At 33.2% G+C, this 22,030-nt stretch overlaps 1 protein-coding gene across 1 annotated transcript; it reads left to right on the top strand.

Annotated features, from left to right (window-relative positions):
• Positions 1-399: 399 nt before the first annotated feature.
• LOC110638739 (uncharacterized) lies at positions 400-22,008 on the top strand. The gene is made up of 13 exons (XM_058145727.1): positions 400-671; positions 757-884; positions 7,144-7,287; positions 8,395-8,525; positions 9,487-9,720; positions 10,189-10,364; positions 11,450-11,550; positions 16,998-17,153; positions 17,680-17,735; positions 17,813-17,870; positions 21,234-21,354; positions 21,430-21,540; positions 21,647-22,008. The coding sequence occupies exons 1-13, from the start codon at positions 662-664 to the stop codon at positions 21,763-21,765; spliced, it is 1,545 nt and encodes a 514-aa protein (XP_058001710.1). The 5' UTR covers positions 400-661; the 3' UTR covers positions 21,766-22,008.
• Positions 22,009-22,030: the final 22 nt, after the last annotated feature.

The raw sequence follows: 22,030 nt of genomic DNA, 5'->3' as shown, positions 1-22,030 counted from the left end.
ATTTTTTAATTAGTTCATATATATATATATATATATATATATAATCAGTAAAAATAACAGAATCGATATTTAATATCTTTTTTCAATATAAATTTTAAAAATAAAAAAAATCCATTTAAATGAATTTTAAATGATTATTATCTTCATATCATTATTTATATATCAATTAATTAATATTTTTTTTCATGATATATTAATTAATTAGTATTTTTTTACTAAATAATTTTTTTTTATCAATTTGCTTATACAAATAAATAAGAGATAACGACGATTGTTTGATAAATGATGTATTTATAAGTTGATTACTCAATCAAATAACATGTATTTGTAAATTAATGTATATATTACAATTTTAATATATATATATATATATATAAAAGCTCCTTTTTAAAACGGGGCCTGTTTCCACTCGGCTCAATAACAGCAGCCAAACATGCCCTTAATTGTGAGTGCAGTTTTGGATGCTTAATTAATTTGGAGCGGCAGAACTGGAGCCGACGTACTGCCACCGTCACAGTCAATTAGGTAGCAGGCTCTGACACTTGTAACACGATTCCCACCTCTACCGTTCCTGTACTCTTCTTTCGTGGTCTGGGCTTTCTCACTAGGGAGGACGAAACAAATATCACCAGAGTTTTTCATTTGTTGTTTGGCAAATATCATGCCCAAAGGTTCTTCTTCTAGCCCTTCATTCGATTTTTTCACTTGCATATTTTATATGGTTATTAATAACAATTGTGATCAATTCTTTGGCAGAACTTCCGGGTTTTTATTATGATGCGGAGAAGAACAGGTATTTTCCTCTCAAAGGCCCAATTCCGGGTTCTTCTCGTGCCTCTTCATCTACCACCAATACTCAAAATCCAGCTATAAAGCCGACCCAGGTCAGTATTTCATGCGTACATTTGTTAATTGCATACTCTATTATGGTTTGATTGCAATAGGCAATAGCTTGCTGGTTGGTGATGCTCAGCTGTGGATGAATTACTGCGTTGAACTCCTAATTTCATAAAATGGGATTTTGTTGACGGGTTTTGAGTGGATTTTTTTTATATGGGAATTAAGTATTTAGTGTTCTGCTATGCAATTTTTCCCCCCTATAATCGGTTTGATTATTTTAGATTGATTTGAAACTTATTGTTGCTTTCAGAAAACGTTGCTTAGGTGTTAAAATTCTATGGTTTCCAAAGCTCCATCACCATCCTCCGATGTGATCTATAGGTTTTCCTTTTTTGTCAACTTAGTGGCATTTGATTTTTTTTTTTTTCTTTTTAACATAGAATTGAGGTTTGCAGAAGAATGTAATGCATAACAATTGGTTATCATATTTTAGAAGTTTGGCTTTTATGTGTGCATGCCATTTTGTAATGCAGAATGCTGGTAGAGGGAAAACTTAGGTGAATGAAATGAAGCCACAGTTTGAGATTAGTGCTGTTATCTGAAGAAAAGGGGAAATGAGTTTTGTTAGTTTTGAGGGGAATTTTGAACCATTGAGGGCAAGTTACTGTTTGGTTGAATTGACCTGTTAGCATATTTGTGGAATTGTATAAGCTATTGTCACAGAAACCCTTAGATTAAGGCTAGTGCTCTTGAGGATAAGAGAGAGTTAAGAGAGAAGAATAGAGAATAAGAGAGAGAGAACAAAAAAGAGATAGGAGAGAAAAAGATAGGAATTTTATTAGATTCTTTAGATGATGTAATACAAGAGATTCTTTAGATGATCTAATACAAGAGTTTCCTATCCTTTCATACAAGTCTCAGCTTTTATCAGCTGCTGTAACTGCTATTGGCAGTTATAACTGCTCTTATAACAACTTCTAACGACTCTCTAACCCAGTGTTGTCAAGAGATGCCCGGGCAAGGCGAAATCCAGGCACCTCACCTGGAAGCCTCCAAGCGAGGTGCCTTCAACTAGGAGCTGCCTAGGCGCCTAGGTGAGGCTTAGCGAGGCATCACCAAGAGCCCCTAGGCGAGAAAAATGCAAGAAATTAAAAAAAAAAGGTTAGGAAAGAAAAAGCTAACCTGATTTGTTTTCACTTTTTGGCTTCCACACGATGATTGGAGAATTAGGATTTTGAGTTTGCATGACATAATGAATGAAATTGAACAGTGCATCTAGAACTTTAAATTATATTATGTGCTTTATAGTTTTTGCTTTAACATTTTGTGTTATTAGAGGAATGCTTTTGATCTTAAAGTTTAAAACATATAATATATTATGAAATATGAATATGAAATTTGGTAATTTATTGATTGTATAATATGTTAGACTTTTTACATTGTATATTTAATTATTTATTATTTTAGAATAAATTAGCACCTCACTTTGCTTGGGCAATTGCCTAGCGTATCGGGTGATGGAGGACCTTCTCACCTTAAGGGCGCCTAGCGTTTTTGACAACACTGCTCTAACCAACTACAACCTAACTACAACCTTCTTAACAGAATTATCTCTCAATTTCCCCCCAATTATCTACAAGTCCCGACCCTTTATGTTGACAACTCAACAATCCTCTCCTAAACATATTCTGTTGCCAGGTCATCAATCCAACTTATGCACCATATTTCTCTTCTTCTTCCTTCTATATGTAACAGCTAGCTTCATGAAATTTTTGGGAAAATGGAAGCAACAAGGTTTCGATTATATTACTTTATATAAACCTTCCATCACAATGACATTGTGAATTGCAAAATCTGTTTAAGTTCATGTGAGACACAACAGTTATTTACGTACTGTATATAGACTATACTGTCAATGAATATTGCTTTCTTAATCAATCTCTTAATGTGACTTAAACTTTCTCATAAAGTGCCAAATATTGATCATTCATTTTTTTTTTTTGAGAAATTCTTTCTGTGGTTTTGGTGATGTGCTAAAAAAGAGCATAGAGAATAAGGACCGTTTTAGCAGGTTAAACACTTTGAGGAATTTGGTTGAGATGGAAAATAAGCTAAATAAAATAACTCTTTTTAGAATTCTATGATAATGAAACCAAAAGAAAACAAAGAAGAACTCTTAAACTCAAAACACCAATTTCGGCTAAAGAACAAAGTGAACAAGAATGGAAAGAAATGAACTTAAAGAAAGACGTAAACCTAGCACACGCCAAACAAGATGAAAACAACTCTTTTTATGATATATATATATATATATATATATTTTGTTTCGAAGAACAGATAAAACTTGCAAAGGAGAACTTGATAAGTTGATGAACGCCGCAAGAACTCCAAGCAATGGTGGTGATTGATGTACTTTTGATAAGAAGAATTCGCCACAAAAGAAGATCGACAACTAAGGTTGGACGCCACACTTGCGAGGGATAAGTCTAAGCATTTCTCCATAATCATAAGAGATTGATGAGAAATAATTTTGGCAACAATTTGCTAAGCTCTCATTAACTTGTTAAGAAAACATTACACATGGTGGCCTATTTATAGGCAAAAAATCTCCTTACAACTTAGGAAGTAATAGAAATCCTATTTAAGTAGGAATAGGAAATCCTAAATAAGAAAGAACTAGGATTACTAAAGTAGAAATTAAAAGCACTAAAGTAGAAATTAAAGTTATTTTGAAAATCAAACTTCTTAAATATAGATTGATCTTCCAAATCCTTGCCACTTTAGGAGTATTTTGACTTGTCAAACCTTGCAAGACTAGGAATTCTCCATGCTTAGACGTCTCGCTGATCAATTTTGGTTGACTTTTCAACTCTTTACAAGCTCTAAATACCCAAAACACCTTAGCCAAACACCCTATATAGATCCCCCACTTGGGCTTGCCCTTCTTCACCTTAATTAGGCCCAATTTCACTACTTTAAACAAGCCTATACGTTCTTGCCTCATATGTCAACCCCATTTAAGCCTAGTCTTCTTAACCTCAAATAAACTTAATTCTTTGCTCTAATTAAGCCCATGCAACCATTATTTAGGAATTTTCCATGTTTTTTCCACCTTCCATCTTCGTGATGGACATGCTTCAAGGTTCTAAACTCAACTCAACTCAACTCAATTAAGCCTTTATGCCAAAAAATTGGGGTCGGCTATATGGATTCGCTTTTTCCACTCTGAACGATTTTGGGTTAAATCCTCAGAAATGTGTAATGCTTCTAAGTCATGTTGTACTACTCTCCTCCAAGTCAATTTAGGTCTACCCCTTTTTTTCTTTCTATCCTCTAACCTAATGTGCTCTACTTGTCTAACTGGAGCCTCCGTATGTCTACGCTTCACATGACCAAACCACCTCAATCTCCCTTCTCTCAACTTATCTTCAATTGGCACCACTCCTACCTTTTCTCTAATACTCTCATTACGGACTTTATCTAGTCTAGTATGGCCACTCATCCACCTTAACATTCTCATCTCTGCAACTCTTATCTTAGATGCATACGACTCTTTCAGTGCCCAACACTCACTACCATATAACATAGCCGGTCGTATGGCTGTACAGTAAAATTTTCCTTTCAATTTATTGGAAATCTTACGATCACATAAAACTCCCGTGGCACGTCTCCACTTCAACCATCCGGCTTTAATCCTATGACTAACATCCTCCTCACATCCCCCATCTACTTGAAGGACTGAGCCTAGATATTTAAAGTGATTACTTTGTAACAGTACCACTCCATTCAAACTAACTCCTTCCCTATCACCAGTTTGGCCTTCACTGAATTTGCAATGCATGTATTCTGTCTTCGTTCTACTTAACTTAAAACCCTTTGACTCTAGAGTACTTCTTCAAAGTTCTAGCTTTCTATTGACTCCTTCTCGTGTTTCATCTATCAGAACAATATCATCCGCAAACATCATGCACCAAAGAATACTCTCTTGTATATGTTTCGTCAGTTCATCTAAAACTAATGTAAAAAGGTAAGGGCTTATGGCTGATCCTTGGTGTAATCCAATTGAGATTGGAAAATCTCTTGTGTCCTCTCCCACTGTGCGCACAATAGTAGTTGCTCCTTCATACATATCTTTCAATACTTGTATGTACCTAATAGATACCCTCTTTTGTTCTAACACATTCCATAAGACCTCTCTTGGAACACCATCATAAGCCTTCTCCAAATCAATAAAAACCATGTGTAGATCTTTCTTCACATCTCTATATTTCTCCATCAAGCTTCTAATGAGAAAGATCGCTTCCATAGTTGAACGACCGGGCATGAAACCAAATTGATTGAGAGAGATAGAAGTATCATGACGTAGTCGATGCTCCACCACTCTCTCCCACAACTTCATAGTATGGCTCATGAGTTTAATTCCCCTATAGTTTGAGCAACTCTGTATGTCTCCCTTATTTTTAAAAATAGGTACTAAAATACTCTTCCTCCATTCATCAGGCATTTTCTTTGAGTTTAGAATCTTATTAAATAATTTAGTTAACCATGCCACTCCCATATCTCCCAAATACTTCCACACTTCAATTGGTATTTCATCGGGTTCACAGGTTTTACCCACTTTCATTCTCTTAAGTGCTTCCTTTACTTCTAAAGATTGAATCCTTCTAGTATAATTTACATTCTTTTCTATTGTTCTATAATTTATATTCACGCTATTACCATTTTGACTATTATTAAAGAGATCATTAAAATAATTTCTCCATCTTTCTTTAATGTCCCATCTTTCACCAACACTTTTCCTTCTTTATCCTTAATGCACCTAACTTGATTGAGATCTTGACATTTCCTTTCTCTACTCCTTGCTAATCTATAAATATCTTTCTCCCCTTCTTTAGTTCCAAGTTTCTCATATAACTTTTCAAAGGCCTGTGCTCTTGCTTGACTAACTGCCTTTTTTGCCTCTTTTTTGCCTCTTTTTTTGCTATTTTGTACTGTTCATATGCCTCATTATTATCACATTTAGGTAATTTCTTATACCATTCCCTTTTTCTCTTCACTGCCTTTTGTACTTCCTCATTCCACCACCATCTCTCTTTTGAGGGTGGTCCATGTCCTTTAGACTCTCCAAGTACTTTTCTATCTATTTTTCTAATCTTTGATGCCATCTGTATCCACATATCATTGGCCTCCATATCTAGCTTCCATACTTCGGACTCGAGAAGCTCATTTTTGAACTTCACTTGCTTTACTCCTTTGAACTCCCACCACTTTGTTCGAGCTACACTATTTCTTCTGACCTTACTTGAATTGTTCCTAAACTTGACATCCAAGACCACCAACCTATGTTGACTTGTTAAAGCCTCTCCTGGAATGACCTTGCAATCCTTGCATAGAGCTCTATTTGTCTTCCTGGTTAAGAGGAAGTCGATTTGGCTTCTATGTTGCCCACTTTTGAAAGTCACTAAATGTGACTCTCTTTTTATAAAGTAGGTATTTGCTAGTATTAGGTCGTATGCCATAGCAAAATCCAGGATGCTTTTTCCCTCCTCATTTCGACTGCCAAAACCAAAACCTCCATGAACATTCTCATAACCTTGTCTATCACTTCCTACATGTCCATTCAAATCTCCACCAATGAAAACATTCTCTTCATTCGGTATGCTTTGCATTAAATCATCCATATCTTCCCAAAACTTTTGTTTACTCTCACTGTCTATTCCTATTTGTGGGGCATAAGCACTAACTATATTTATTGTTTCTCCTTCTAGTACTAGCTTTACTAGTATAATTCTATCTCCTACTCTTTTCAAGGTTCTAAACTTGATGAAAATTATTGCCCCCCTCTAGGCACATTTTTTTGGAGAAAGAGCTCAAGTTTATTAAATAACCTGCAAATCTGTTTAAGCTTTGGCAGGAAATGAAAATTTGTTATATATCAGTTTCTAGAGCTCAAGTTGCTTCCTATTATTAATTTCTTAATGAGGAGAATGATTCAATCCCCCACCCTGTTTATGATAGTTTAGTGTATGAAAAGTTTTAGAGAAGAAATGTAAGATGGAGTAGCTAATTTTCACAATCTGTATTGTTGACTGTTCTACCTTTCATATTTTTGTAAAACTATAGAGTTTCCGTCAGTTCAAGTTTCTAATTCTATCTGTGCTTACAATTAATGGTTATTTTGCAATCTGCAATGATGGGAATGTTTAACAGTTATTGCCTTATTGGCTATTTTTCTTCTTTTTCTTGAAGTTTACTCATCTGTTGTAACAATTCTTGTTCTTATTTGGGTTAATTTCACTGTAGGCAATCAACTTTTGTAGGAAGACTAGAATAAGAATTTCTAAGCTGCTTCACGGTAGGGAGTTGAATGGTAACATAATTGATTTCAATAAAGGGAAATGTAGCTTCATGGAGGAACTCCTAAAGATACAAGCATCACAACCCATGGTATGTTGATTACATTTGGGCTTATAATTTCTTTTTTTGAGGGAATTCAATTTAATTCTTTTACTGGCCTTCTATTTTCTTAATGGCCTCGTAGTTAATTCGAATATGGCGAATTTTTATTTTTTTGATAATTGAATCTTGCTTCCTGAACAATTGGTAGTATTCTTTATTCAGGATTTAATTTAGGTCTCAAAAAGAGTGCGGAGAAAAAATGACACGACACATTTTTTAGCCAACTGAACTTTTTGAGTTTTGTCTTCTAAACCTATGTTCTTTAATTGTGTTCAATTGAGCCGACACATTTTTCAAATCAAGCACATTGAGGACTTATTTAACAGAAAGAGATTAAAAAAAGAAAAATTGATGATAAATTTGTTAATGGAAGTTTAAAAAAATTTTAAGAATTTTATTTCTTTTGTCCAAGGGACATCGTTGAAGTTCGAGAAAAGGAAAGATCCTTTTATAGCTCTTGAATTTTTTGAGTTTTGTCTATTATGCAGTGCGATTTTCAAATTGCCATTAACATATCTTTTATTTTTTTTATTTGTTCCATTAAATAAGTTCTCAAATTGCTTCAATTAGAAAGTTCGAGGTCAGTAGCATACAGTTGAAGAATAGGGGCTGAAGTGAATAGAAAAAACACGAAAAGTTCAGGTGCTTAAAATTGGACTTTCCCACGAAGAAAATTCAACTTTTTTATTTTTAATGTTTAGTCTATTGGAACCTCCAAAATGTATTTTCATCCCATGGCATCTTTATTATGCATTTATATTGAATGGTGTCTTAATAGTCTGATATCCATTAAGTTAATAATTTTGTCATTTGAAAATGCTGTATTTTTTTATGCCAAGTGTAAAAATTGTATATGAGAAATGCAAGCACATGCATTTGGCTTGATAGATGTTTTTGCCGTTCAATGTCTTACTATCTTGTGAGAAAATGCCTTGGTATGAAGCACATATGGTTGTCCTTGGTGGATTTTGTTAGGGTCTTGTCGTGAATTTTAGAGTGAACTTATCTTTAACCTTTCGTTTTAACCTGTAAGATTTTACTAGATTATGCTGATTATTATACTACTGACTTCTTTTATTATCTAATGCTTTGTAGGTTTGGAAATATCAGGGAACTGAAAAGATAAGTGATGGTGCTTTGGACCAGATGCATATAGATATACACACACCCCAGGGTCAAACTGAAATTGATGTTTTGGTAACAGGCGGTGTAAATGGCTCCTTGAGGTATAATTAACGTTGTAATTTAATTTACTTTTCTAGGTAGGCATCCTTTAATGCACATTTTAGGATGCTTCAACCAAAAAAATTGTAATGCTTGAAGTTATGCAGTAACATACAATGCATCCCAAAGTATTTATGTAAAACATGATACATAATCCTAAATAAAAGTATAATTTAACCCCAAATTTGTGTCTGTGTTACCATCTTTTACTTTGTCTTAATATTTTTTCTGCAACTACTATTGAACTATAATTTAACGGAGCAAAGATGCATTTGCCCCCTCAAATTGATAGTGAGGGCCAATTAAATTCAAATTCGTAAATTAAGGTCATTGTATACAAAAGTTGGCAAATCAGATCAATTCAACCTGAATTTGTGTCTGTGTAAAATCCATTATGGGAAGTAAGTGACCTAAATAGCATTATTACTCTCAATTTAAATTACTATTTAGTCTCTAAAAGTTGACAAAATTAATGTCCTCATATTTTTTCAAGAATTTTTTTGAAATAAACATTTTCAAAGAATTTGTTTTGAAAAAATGTTTTTGTTGGATTTTTTTGAATATTCATTGGATTTGTTGTTTTTGATTTCCAATTTCAGGGTGAGATTGAGAAAGACAAATGAATTATAGTGTTCTTTTTATTTTCATTTTCAATTGAATTTTGTTTTTTTGCTGCTGTTGTGGCTTTTTGGGAGGGAAAGCAAAGAGATGGAGGGTACAAGTGCAAAAAGAGCAGAGAGCATAGAGGGAGGGAAATTATAAAATACCAAATATTTTTTTTGTCCTCTAAATTGACATTATTCCATAATTTAAAATTTTCTTTTTTGATAGATATGCAAATTAATGTGTGTCATTCATTTTAAGTTATACCTCATTTGTCATTGTTGTGGTGCTTGAAAATCAGTATATACTATTTTTTAAAGCATCCAATATCAATTTCTTTGAAGTTTGGTGTTCTTGCAGTCTTTTTGAGGTTGGAAAATTTGGACAACATTTTGATAGTGGGGAAAAATGCATTCCGGATCTTGTTAGGCCTGTAGTTGAAGAAAACAAGGCAGAGTGTAGCAAAGCCCCTGGACATATTTGGCGACCTGAAGGAGCTTCACTGCAAATGTCGTCAAATATATCTTGCATAAAACTGTTTGGAAAGCACCCTTCTTATGCTGTTGATGACTGTTTCAGCATCCAGCATGCCTTGTATCCTATTCCAATTTCAGATTTTGTTTGTGCCCAGTGCTCTTTTGATTTACAGTTATAACTATATTGTTTGTTAAGTTATTTCTAAATGTTCTTTCAATTGAACTTCATTTGGCCATGCTTATTCTCTTTGGGGTTATGCCTTTTGGCTGCTGCTTTTAATGGAATCAAGTAATCATTGGTTTACAAAGAATCGTCCCTATGATTAGCAGGCATTTGTATTGTGTTTTATGTCAAATTATGGTCTTCATATGACTAGAGTTTCTTTCTAGTCCTGCCATAGGTTCTCCTTTTTCTTTGCATTTATTGAATTCATGGCTTCTGTGTTTTGATCTGAGCACATACTGTATGCTCTTTGCACACCCTTTTAGTTCTTTAATTAGTTTATCCTATTGATACAGCTTCATTAATTATGTGATGAAAGATATATAATATTTATCACCTGTATTCCTTAATCTGATAAAACAGACTAACCACTCTTGGATCTGAGACATCTGGTGGATCTGTTTTTATTCTTAACCTTGTTGAGCCTTTGGATCTTTATTCAAGTACTTCTATAAGGAGAATGATACGTGAGGTTGCTTCTTTCAATTGCACAATTTGGACTGCAGATTGCAACCACAATGCAACTCTAGCAGCGATTGGCATGTACTTCTTCTTTAGTTTATTTTATTTTTTTAATTGTACTATATTTTTGTGTTGCAATTGACTAGTATGGATTTAACATTCTGGTCCAAGTTCAATCAGTAAGGCTAATTTTGTATCTTGGACTCCAACATGTTATTCTATTTGTCTTGTTTCATTTTCTTCTTAGATTCGGCACCCTTCTTTTCTGGTCTTTTTCCCAGTACAACCCAGAAGTGACTGCCCCTAACCTTTTTTTGGGTGCTTGGAATTGTATCCCAACATGCAATAGCATGATTCATTTTCACTCAAATGTGTTATGTATTTTCACATTAAAGCTTGCAACCTGGAAACAACTGTGTGGTTCCTTTGTTCCTCTAGCAAGGAAACCACTATAAATTTCTTTAGAGATGATGTTAACTTGAGCTTTGTTTATTTTATTTACTTGTATGAGAAAGTAGCTTATTTTCTGTTTTTTCTGGTTACAATACTGAATCTATTGAAAGCTTTTTTTTTTTTTTTTTTTTTTTTTTTTTTGGGAATCCATTGAAAAATATCAACTTTCGTTTGATATATAATATTATGAAACTTTTTAAACCAATGAGGATCTTCCTATTTTTCTATTTGTTGTTGAATATAAGAATAAAAGAACAGGTAAAATTGTTGTTATGGCCAGCAACTAGTGTTGGTTGCTAGTGAAAGCTAAGAATGACCAGCAATTGTCAATAGGCTATGGCTACGTGTTTATGTGGTTCTTTTATAGGTTCCTTTAATTCTATCAAGTTTGTCAAATTTTGGAAAATGTTTCTCTTTTAGAAGTTATTTTCCGCGAAATTTCTATTTGAATAGGAAAAGGAAAAAAAAAAAATCCTTTTGACCAATTTTTCAAAGCACCCCAAATGGCAAAAAAAAATGTCTTTTGGAGCTCTAATGAACTTATGAATTCAATTGGGAAACATAGTAACTTGTCGAAGGGTATGCCTTATTTATTATTATTATTATTATTATTATTATTTTTTTTTTTTGGTGGGGGGGGGGGGGGTGGGGAGGAGGAGTCGTCTTTTTGTTTTAGGTACTAATGTCTTCCTTTGTTTGTGGTTGTTAGGAACCAATCTTGGAGCTGCTTTGGTCAATTCAGAAACAGGAACAACAACATGGACGTGTAGAAGTAAAAGTGATGTTTTAGCTCAACAGCTTGATCAGTCGGTAATATGCAGATCATTTATGGTTCCATGATGCATTAAGTTGTCTGATAACCTTATATGCTCATCTTTTATGGTTGAATTTATATCTTGTTAATATTTTGACAAGAGATGGGAAGTTCAAATTGTTTTTTATTTGGGTTAGACTAAACAACAAATTTAAATGGTTTGATAAATCAAAGGATATGCTCAAATTCTTGTTGGACCTGTTAAAATTCTTATTCTCTCTCTCTCTCTCTCTCTCTCTCTCTCTCTCTCTCTCTATATATATATATATATATATATATATATCCATTTCAGTGTTTGTTTAACATTTTATCTGCTGTATTCTTGATCTAGATTAGGTCATGATGAGTTCCTGTGGTCAGTTGTGAAAATTTAAATCAGCAGAATTTTTTTTTTGGTTAATTGTACAGTTGAGTTCTTATCATAGTTATTAAAGGTTTAAGGTGCATTAAGGCGCCAAGGGGTCTTGGAGCCTAGGCGTTGTTTTGCACTTGAACGAGGTGAGGCACAAAAAAAAAAAATCATAAAAGTCAAATAAATATGAACATATTCACATCAAACTTAAAATAACATAAAACTAAAAATAATAATACTATTATGCATTCAAGTACTAATATATTAAACTTGAATAGTCTTTAATGTCTCAAAAATAAAGTCAAACAATTATAAAATAACTACTATTCGATCTTTCATCAAGAGTAGCATTATAATCTTCTTCGTCTTCTTCTATATCTTCATCCTCATGATACTCATCTTCAAAATCAAAATCTTCATCATCTTTCTCATCTTTAAGAACTAAAACAGTGTTATTTAGTTCACAAGTTAATGGATGATTTTTTTCCTTTTTCTTTTGGCGTAGATCTTGAAATAGGTGTAGATGCAATATATATATATATATATATATATATATATATATATATTTTAAAAATGATAATAAGAGAGTGGTAGTGCTATAAATGGAAATATGGGAGGTTTGTAATCCTTGGTGTGGTGGTTTGATTAGATTTTGGCAACTAGTTATCACTAGCAATACTAATTTTGTAAACTTCCTAGTGCGTCAATAAATATTGGATTCTGGTAGATCGACAAATTTTGAGTTGAGTGGTAGTGTTTTTTGTCAATGAAAGTGCTCACCGAATGTGAAAATAAGAAGGCATGCCTTTCTAGAGCCTTGCGCCTAGAGCAATGTGCATGCCTAGGTGCATAAGGCGAAGGCCTAGTCATTGACGCCCGTCTTTCTCCTGTAGAGGCGCTAGGGTTGGAGTCTGATGAGTCTTGAGCCTAAGGTGTGCCTTTAGTAACCGTGGTCCTTGTGCTCTTAGTTTTAGTGTAAACGATGTTGCTCTTAGTTTTGTTGTAAACGATGTTCTGTGTCCTTGGTCATTGAGTTTACATTTCTAAATCTAATCGAACTAAACAGCAGTTGTTAGACTCGGACTAGCCTAGCTAGTTAGACCGGTGAACTACGAACCAGATTATCGGCCACTCTTGTTTGTGTTTAAGCACTCTTTTGATGAGAACTAGAGTTGAACAACATGAATTGACTAGGTAACCAGCGACCTGGTTCGGTTTAGAAAAGAGAGGGTTTTATTGGGTGGTGTGGCTGCTTCAACAGCTGCCACATAATCTTCATGGAAAAAAGTTTAGAATTCGTGCAAGAACCTAACTTCAAAGTACGCTTCACAATGCGAAAACCATTTGAACTAGATTGGTAGGTAGACATTGTTTGTTCCAAAATATATAAGTATTTTATAGTCTGAAAAATTATTCTTATATAAATATTTTATAAAATTATTTTACATCAGTTAAGTTATATATAAAAATGTATTTAAATTATTTTTATTTTTTGCGATAAATAAAATTAACCATTTTTCATAAATAAAATTAACCATTTTTCATATTATGCAACATTGGTAATTTTAAATTTTAAATCATAGTAAAATGTTTAAATAATTTATTAAAATATTTATTTTATTCAGTTTTATCTAGTATTATTTCAATAATTTACTTACAAAATCTAATAAAGTTTATTTATTTTATATTTAAAGTTACTTTTAATTTTTAATTATTTATTGCATTTATTTAAAATAATATGTAATATTTATTTAATTTAATTCTTATATAAATATTTTATAAAATTATTTAACATCAGTTAAGTTATATATAAAAATGTATTTAAATTATTTTTATTTTTTCGATAAATAAAATTAACCATTTTTCATAAATAAAATTAACCATTTTTCATATTATGCAACATTGGTAATTTTAAATTTTAAATCATAGTAAAATGTTTAAATAATTTATTAAAATATTTATTTTATTCAGTTTTATCTAGTATTATTTCAATAATTTACTTACAAAATCTAATAAAGTTTATTTATTTTATATTTAAAGTTACTTTTAATTTTTAATTATTTATTGCATTTATTTAAAATAATATGTAATATTTATTTAATTTAATTCCCTGTTCGACTTTGATTGAACCTCAAACCTGTCACTCTCTGCTTTCACCGGTTTAGAGGTTGGGCCAAGTTTGAAAACCTTGTTATATGTAATCAAAGAAAAAAAGGAGCAAGTACTTGGATAATCACGATGTTGGCTTTTGTCCTTTTTAATTCTTTGAAGAAGAGGAAGGGAGGGAGAAAAGAACATAAAGGCTACATCTTTCATCTGCTTCACTTGCTTTCATGGTACATAAGCTTCCATATCATATAATGGAAGATACAAAATATAATTCCATAAAATGCTCCTAAATCCTTGAATTATGGAGACAACTCATTCCTTAAATCTTATCAATTCTAACCATTCCGTATATCATCGTTCTACATGGGCTAAACATTTTTACTCTTGTTCAATTCACTTTTTTGGGCTAGTGCATACACAGAACATGCCAAGTAATTTTGAAAATAGTAACTCTAATTCATATATTATTCTTCTTTCTCATTCTTAAGGTTGATCACTTTATCTTTTCTATTATTTAACTAACTGTGCTTGTATATTTGAAAATGTTGGAACTAATTTGATTCCAAATAATTATTATAAGGTTTCTGTATGTTTGCTTTTAGATTCATTTTCAAAGGATTAAGTTATGTAAATTTATTGGATAAATTCCACCAACTGGCCCTCAACATAAAGTTTTGCAACAATATTGTCCTTGAATATCAATTTTTACCACAAAACCCATTCTACTTCAATTTGGATATCAGTAAAAATCTTTTTGGTCAGATTGCAGTTATTATTTTGTCAAGAAGCTGATGTGGCATCCATCTCAGCATTTTGTATGATATTATAACATTTTTAATTGATAAATTATTTCTCTCCTTTCCCCCTCTTTTTCACTCTCCTGGTCTTCTCCCTTCCTTTCTTCTCTCTCAATCCTCTCTCTTCTCTCCCTTCCCTCCGGAACTCTGAACCAAAGCTATTTGTGTGTTGCCTCTAAATCTTCAGCAACTACCTCCAATAATTTCACCAGAAATACCAAATCTCGTCAAGTCAATTCCTCCTCCTCTTGAGAGCTGAAGGACTTGAAAACCTCAAATGGACTTGAAAACATCAAACACAGATCACTTATCTATAGAATCTACTTTCAATTTGGATAATACAATTTGATTCTTGTCCAAGATCACTTCTCTGAAGCATGCTTTTACATCAAATTAGTTCACTTCACAGCTAATCAAGTAATTCTTCAAATATTCCTATAAGGAAAGCTCAATCTAGGGAGTGGGAGATGGGATTGTAAAGAAGCTCAAAACTGTTAAAATCTGAACTGTGCATCCCTTCTGCACTCTTATAACAAATCCATACAAGCTTGTTGGCAGTGTTGCAACTGAAACAGGAGCGAACCCACTATCGTTGGTTCCATTGTTGTTAGTAGTAGTAATGGTGGCTACAACAGAGGTAACAGGAGGGTTTATATGACATATTACTCAAGTATAGTGATCAAATGTGTTAACTATAATGAGTGGTTGTAGCTTGAATTTTAATCCACTGCTGGAAGATCAGATTATTGTCATTTTGGTTGGCTTCAATTTTCTCCTTCGATCCTTATTCCTGATGATGCACCATTAGTTATAGTGTCTTGCGAAATTGAATGCTCTATTTGTGAGGAGATATCAAGGGATTTTGTGGGTAGTTAGCTTTTTTTTCTTTGTAGGCCTTCTAAAAATTTTTAACATGCTCTTCTAGTAACTAATAGCAGTTTAGTATTCATCAATTTGCTTTAATTGCGGAAATTAAGGGAAGATAGAAACGGGAGAGGAAATGAGATGAGAGGAAGGAATGATAGAAACAGGAGGGCAGGGAGGTGACATGGGGGGAGAAAGTGAAGGAGAGGAGGAGAAAAAAATAATTTATCAATTTAAATATTAAAATGTTAAATAAAATGCTGAGATGGCCACCACATCAGCTTCTCTTTGAATTAATGGCCAGAATCTGGGTAAAAGGATTTTACTGATACCCAAATCAAAGTTGAATGGGTTTTTCTGATGCGAATTGATATTTTGGGACAGTATAAAACACTTTAAGTTGAGGGTCAACAAGTGAAATTTACTTAAATTTATTCAAATCAATTATTGTTAGAAAAAAAACACCAAACTGAGCAAACAGAGAGCTATTTTCCAACTAATATTGCTTGCAAAATAACAAATAAAGAGCTATTTTCCACCTAATATTGCATGTAAAATAAATAACAATAATAAAAATAACAGATAATAAGAGAAAAGTTTAGAATAGCCTGTGAGATTGTGGATTGAAGCTTATTGATTTCCAGATACTATCCTTAGAGGAAATGGCTCGTCTGCACTAGGTAATTAAATCATCCTTGTTCCTCCCACAAGATACTTCAATCTGTTGGAGTTCTTGGGTGTAGCTAAGAGTTCCCCGAACTAGAGATATCATGATGCTCACAATAATTTTTTCTAAACAGAATAGTAAAAATGCCCTTTTGAGTGTTGATGTATTTTCCAAAATCGTTTAGAGTGGAGAAAGCGAATCCATATAGCCGACCCCAAATTTTTGGGATAAAGGCTTAGTTGAGTTGAGTTGAGTTGAGTATTGATGTATTTGTAGCTAAGTTAAAAACAATGGCCACTTCATTTTAAAAATTTTGAATGGTATAACTAACTTCAAGTTCTCCGTCTGGACTATAATTGGCTGGTAGACTTGTAATGGCTCCCTCCTTCCCCTCTTCGTCCCTCCCTCTAACACGTGCACAAACACCATGAGTGGCTGTGCACACAACCACACACATTGGATATGTTTAAATTTCTTATCAAACGATATGAAAGATCAGATTTAATACAATGAATGGTGTACTTTTGAGGTCTGCAATTGTTTGCCAGTATTAATAACATGATGATTCCCTTGAAATTCGGACACTTTTTTTAGAGCCATCTATCTGCTTTATATATTTGCTTTTGAGCTGACTTATTTATTTATTTTCTCTAGGGTAATATTGTTTTGTGTGGATTAAGAAATGGAGCAATTGTGACAGTTGATGTTCGTGAAAAAAGAGAAGGGTTTTCTGCTAGGCTAATCAGACATAAAATATCTCATTCACCTTTGGGCAGATTTCATCAAAATTCTAGTAAACAGTGGTTTGAGGTATTGAATTTCTTTTAGTATTAAATTATATGACTATCATTTTTTATGCCAATTTTAAGTTTCAAAGCTGAATATATGCATAAGAGAAAATTATTATGGATCTGAAGCTGGCAGTTGCCAGTTTTTGTATTTTCATATTTTACAGATCCCAATCCTATGGGGCAAATATTTGATTGTTACAGCATTAAAACAAAACCTGAATAATTTTACATTGTAAACATTATACACATACTCATAATCCCTTCTTTGAGGGCTTAACTGGAGTTGTTAGTCAACTTTTTGTTTTTTCATTTTTCATTGAGGGGCTAATCTGTGAAGACTTTGGACATTGCAGCAATTATATTGTATGGTAATTTACTTATATGTTTTCTGATTGCCATTTTTGTTTCTTTCCTTCAATATGGTGATTGTTATACTTGTGCACAATATCGTTACTCATATATGATGAATTCAACTTGATCATCTGTTCAGAACTGCTATTTTTTGATGAAATTATGGCGATTGGCCTTAATCTGATATTTTGCAGCTCAGAGGAAACATCTATCCTTCCTACACCCTGTATATGCCTTCATCCATATGCTGGTTAGTGGGCTTTCAAAACATTTCATTTTATGTTTGCTTTTGAATTTCTATAATTTCCTCTTGTTTTGAACTTCTAGTTTGGTATCACTTCAATCGTATGAGCAGTACTTCTTGGCCAGCTCTATGGATGGATCGGTCAGTCTTCATTCTTCTTTTTAACCCTTTTGTTTGACACATGCTTGCAAATTTTTTCCTCTATGGTGGAAGGGTGTTCTTTCATTTAACTAGTTTATTAAATTAGTGGTTCACAATTCTAGGAAGCTGGAAGTACATAATATAGGAATATGCTTGTATTTAAGTTTTTCAAGCTTATTTTTCATCAAATAAAAAAAAGTTTTTCAAGCTTCATTAACTTGATCAAGTTCAATAATTAACTAAATTACTTAATTAGTATGTACTTTATTTTCATCATTGTTTTCTTGGTGAGTCGATGAGGTGAAAGAACTGATGCTCAATCATCTCTATCTCCTATATCTACTGCAGATATATGTGGTTGGTGAATCTCCCTTTACTTGTTAAGAAGTGAGAATAAGATCTTTATGCATAGCTATATGATTCATGCTTTGAAATTAATGGTATCTTTATTGTTTTATATGGTCTAAGCGTGGAACGTGGCTTTGGTGTTAAAATGAAGTTACTCCATTTTTGATGTGGAGTCATGGGTTAGAGTCATGAAAACAGCCTCTTTGCAGAGTAGAGATAAGGCTATGTACACAAGTGTGGGATGCTTTGTGCATTGGGTCACCCTTTTACGTAGTCTAAGCATGCATGTCAACATTTTTGGCCATAGTTGTTTATTAGTATATATTTAGCCATTGCACCAAATCACCTTGATAGAAATTGAATGAAATATTAGTAATTTTGAAACAAAAAATTATCAAAATATAATAATTTTATATAATCCAAATGCATTTATAAATTATAATCATGTCAAGTCAGATGACTTGATATTCTATGGCAGTTGTTAATTATCAGCCAACCAACCTACCTTGGTAAAGATCCACATTCTTCTCATAAATCATAATTCATCACTTTTTATAATTATTTTCATTTTTAATTTACTCTTGCTGATCAGAAATGGATGTGACAATATATGCAAAGCAAAAACTTGCAGGATGGGAGCCCAATCATTCTATCCAGGCAAACAGAATAAGAACCCAACCAACAGCAAGAATCTGGTGTTATGCATACTTATTAAACCTATAATGAGACTGGACTAGAACAGTATAATGAAGTCATTATTCTTCACCACTATTTCATTTGTATCCAAAGCCAGTAATATATATAGTTATATATAAAATCCTTTTTTCAGAAAGATTCAATAAATTCCTAGAAACAACAACAAAGCAGAAATACTACTAATATAGATATCCACCAACAATTCCAGAACAATATATGAAATCCCAAAGAGAATTTGATTATCAGAAAATCAGCACTGTTATTTCACAGCAGAAATGTTTGATTTTACCATTCAGGCTGAATAGGAAAATGCCTTAAAAATTGCAGTAGGTCCCTTAATGCTCTGTTAGAACCTTTTCTATTGTATCACTCAGAAATTTCTAATGTATTTTCCTTAATGCTCTCTGATAACCAACAATCCCCAATTTTACAACAATCCCCAGTGCTCCAAAAATTATTCATTATGTACAGGTTGAGGTTCAAAAAAATAAATAGGGAATCCTAAAAAATATAGAAGAAATCAAGAAAAGAGATCATCATTCAAAATCATTACCTGTGTGGTTGAGGATGCTGTTGCCAAGAGAGCTGAGTTGACTTAAGCCAATTGAGCAGGCCAAGAGTTGTGGAAATGAGTCAAGGGAAGACAGTGGGGAACAAGCCAAGTGTGAGTGAGAGTGAGTGTGCAGCAATGAAGGGTGACTCAGAGAGAAGATAGAAAGGAGGGGACTAAGAAAGAAGAGAACCAAAAGATAAGAGACAGGAGAGAGAGGAGAGGCATGAAGCAAGGGAGAAAGTTGAGGCAGTAAGGGAGTGAAGGGAGGAAAGTGGAGAGAGAGAGCCAAGGGTTGAGAGCTGGGAAGCAAGAGGCAGTGCCAGTGAGAGGCGAGAGATGAGGCTGCTGCAAGCCTGTGAACATTAGAAGTGGGGCGAATAAGGTATTTCATTTTAGTCTTGGGAGTAAATAGAATGACGTCTTTTATTTGAATAAATGAGAAGTACATACATAGGGAAAACTTTAGTCTGCTTGGTTATTTTGTGTTTTTATCCTCACAGTAAGCAAACTGAACTGAAATAACCGAAATTTCTAAAATACTAACCAAATCGAACCTTTTAAACTGAAAAACTGAAATAGAATGGAAATTTTTATAAACAATATAGTTTTTGAAAGTACTACAATTAACAAATTTTGAATTTTTTATAATTTGTATAAATATTAAGCATATGGTTCTACTGTATAGATGGACCAACTCTGACGAATCAAATGCAAGTTTATAAAAATCACCTTCACATCTATATACGAGGGTTTCTTAAAAGAAGAAAACGCATATTAGATACGATGGTTTCTTTAATAAAAAAACAAAGGTGTCTGGCCACACTGCCCAGCCCTGATTACACTCGACAGAATCTCTCTTCCTGCCTTCTTCCCTTCTTTCCTTTCCTCTTTCCTCTCTTCTGCCTAGAATCAAGGTAAAAGGCTGCTTTGGCTGTTATTTGTCTCTGTCAATCTGTGGTTATAATGGACTGATATTGTGTCACCAAATTCATTGTCCCAAAATAGTGAATCCCATATAAGTAGGCTAAAAATCTGATACATATTTCCAAAGATTGTTAAAATTGAGAAAATGGAGTAAATTTTACAGTTATGCTCAACTTTTGTATCAGTATCATTTGATGGTTTATTTATGTTGGGCATCTCCAAACTATCTCAATCACCTATTTCTGAACTTATCTTCATGACCTTTCCATTATTGGAAGCAAATGAATAATGAAATTTTTTTTCCTTATCAAATGAATTCTGCAGTTGTATTTGGATGGAGGTGGTTTCAAATGAATGGATTTGGATTTGATGCCTTACATTTTAGTTTACATTGCTCTCGCTCTCTCTCTCTCTCTCTCTCTCTCTCTCTTCAATGATAATCTGAAATGCTTGCTAAAAGTTAGCAGTTTTAAAAGTACACAAAAGATTTCATGGAAAATGTTTTATCCGTTTGCACAAATCCAGATCTTTGTTTGTGTAATTTGAGCAAAAAACTCTATTCAAAATTTTGGGTAGAATTCGAGTATTCGAGCAAAGCAGGGTATTATATATCACATGCTGGCTGTTTCTTTGGAAATTGTAAAATGATGGTAGCAATTATAAGATAAATAAATCCTAGCAAATCTCTTGCTCTTTGTACACGGCTTATATGGCTTGTATCTTGGTCTATAGTTTTAATTTACATTCATTTTCCAAGCTCTCCAAATTTTGTTAATCACATACGATTGAAGAAGAAAATGAAACTAGTCCATTCACGGGCTTCCATTTTTCTCCCCTTGCAGATTAAGCTTTATGATCATCGCATGACTAAGAGAGGTGCTGTACAATCTTATGATGGGCATGTGAACTCTCATTCTCGTATACAGCTTGGTGTTGACCAGTCTGAGAGATTTCTTATGGCAGGTTTATATCATTCGAACTCATCTTATTGTCTTTTAAAAGATTTCAGAATTTAGGCCTTGTTTGGCATTTTAATAGGTGGAGAGGATTGCAACTTACGGCTCTGGAGCATAAAGTCTGGTGAACTACTATGCGAGGAAAAATTTTGCAATTCAGTCCTCCCAACTGTGAGCTGGCAAAGAGCTGAGGGTATATCGACTCTTTATCCATTATTAAAATTTTCATCTGATCTCTCTTTTTCTTAATTTTTTTATTTGTACCATTGCTAAGATTTGAATATTCAACTTGTATGCAGCATATGTCAAGATACCGGATGAAAATAGAAGCTATGAAGAGTGCCTATCTGGGCAGAAACATAGTTGGGGGGCATGGTGTGGATCACAGGAAGGACTATTCTATGCGCATTGGTCATGAGTCGGCAATTGTTCTAAAATGAGCATTTACTGGTCAATAAAACGTAAGATAGGTAGTGGACTTGTGCAATGCAAGAGATTCATGCCAATGTGCTGGCATGTGAATTTTGTTGATATAGGCAATTAAGTAGATATCAGTAACATTCTTATTTTGGTTTTGAAGTTTTATATGCATATATATAAGCCTTTCCTTCGTGGCCTTTAAGTAGTACTTTTAAAGGTCACAATAAATCTAGTTAAGTAATCTCGGCGATTTTGTATCCCAT

Source organism: Hevea brasiliensis, chromosome 4 (assembly GCF_030052815.1).
Source record: "Hevea brasiliensis isolate MT/VB/25A 57/8 chromosome 4, ASM3005281v1, whole genome shotgun sequence".
NCBI classification, from domain to species: Eukaryota; Viridiplantae; Streptophyta; class Magnoliopsida; order Malpighiales; family Euphorbiaceae; genus Hevea; species Hevea brasiliensis.
This window is presented reverse-complemented; position numbering and strand designations above follow the sequence as displayed.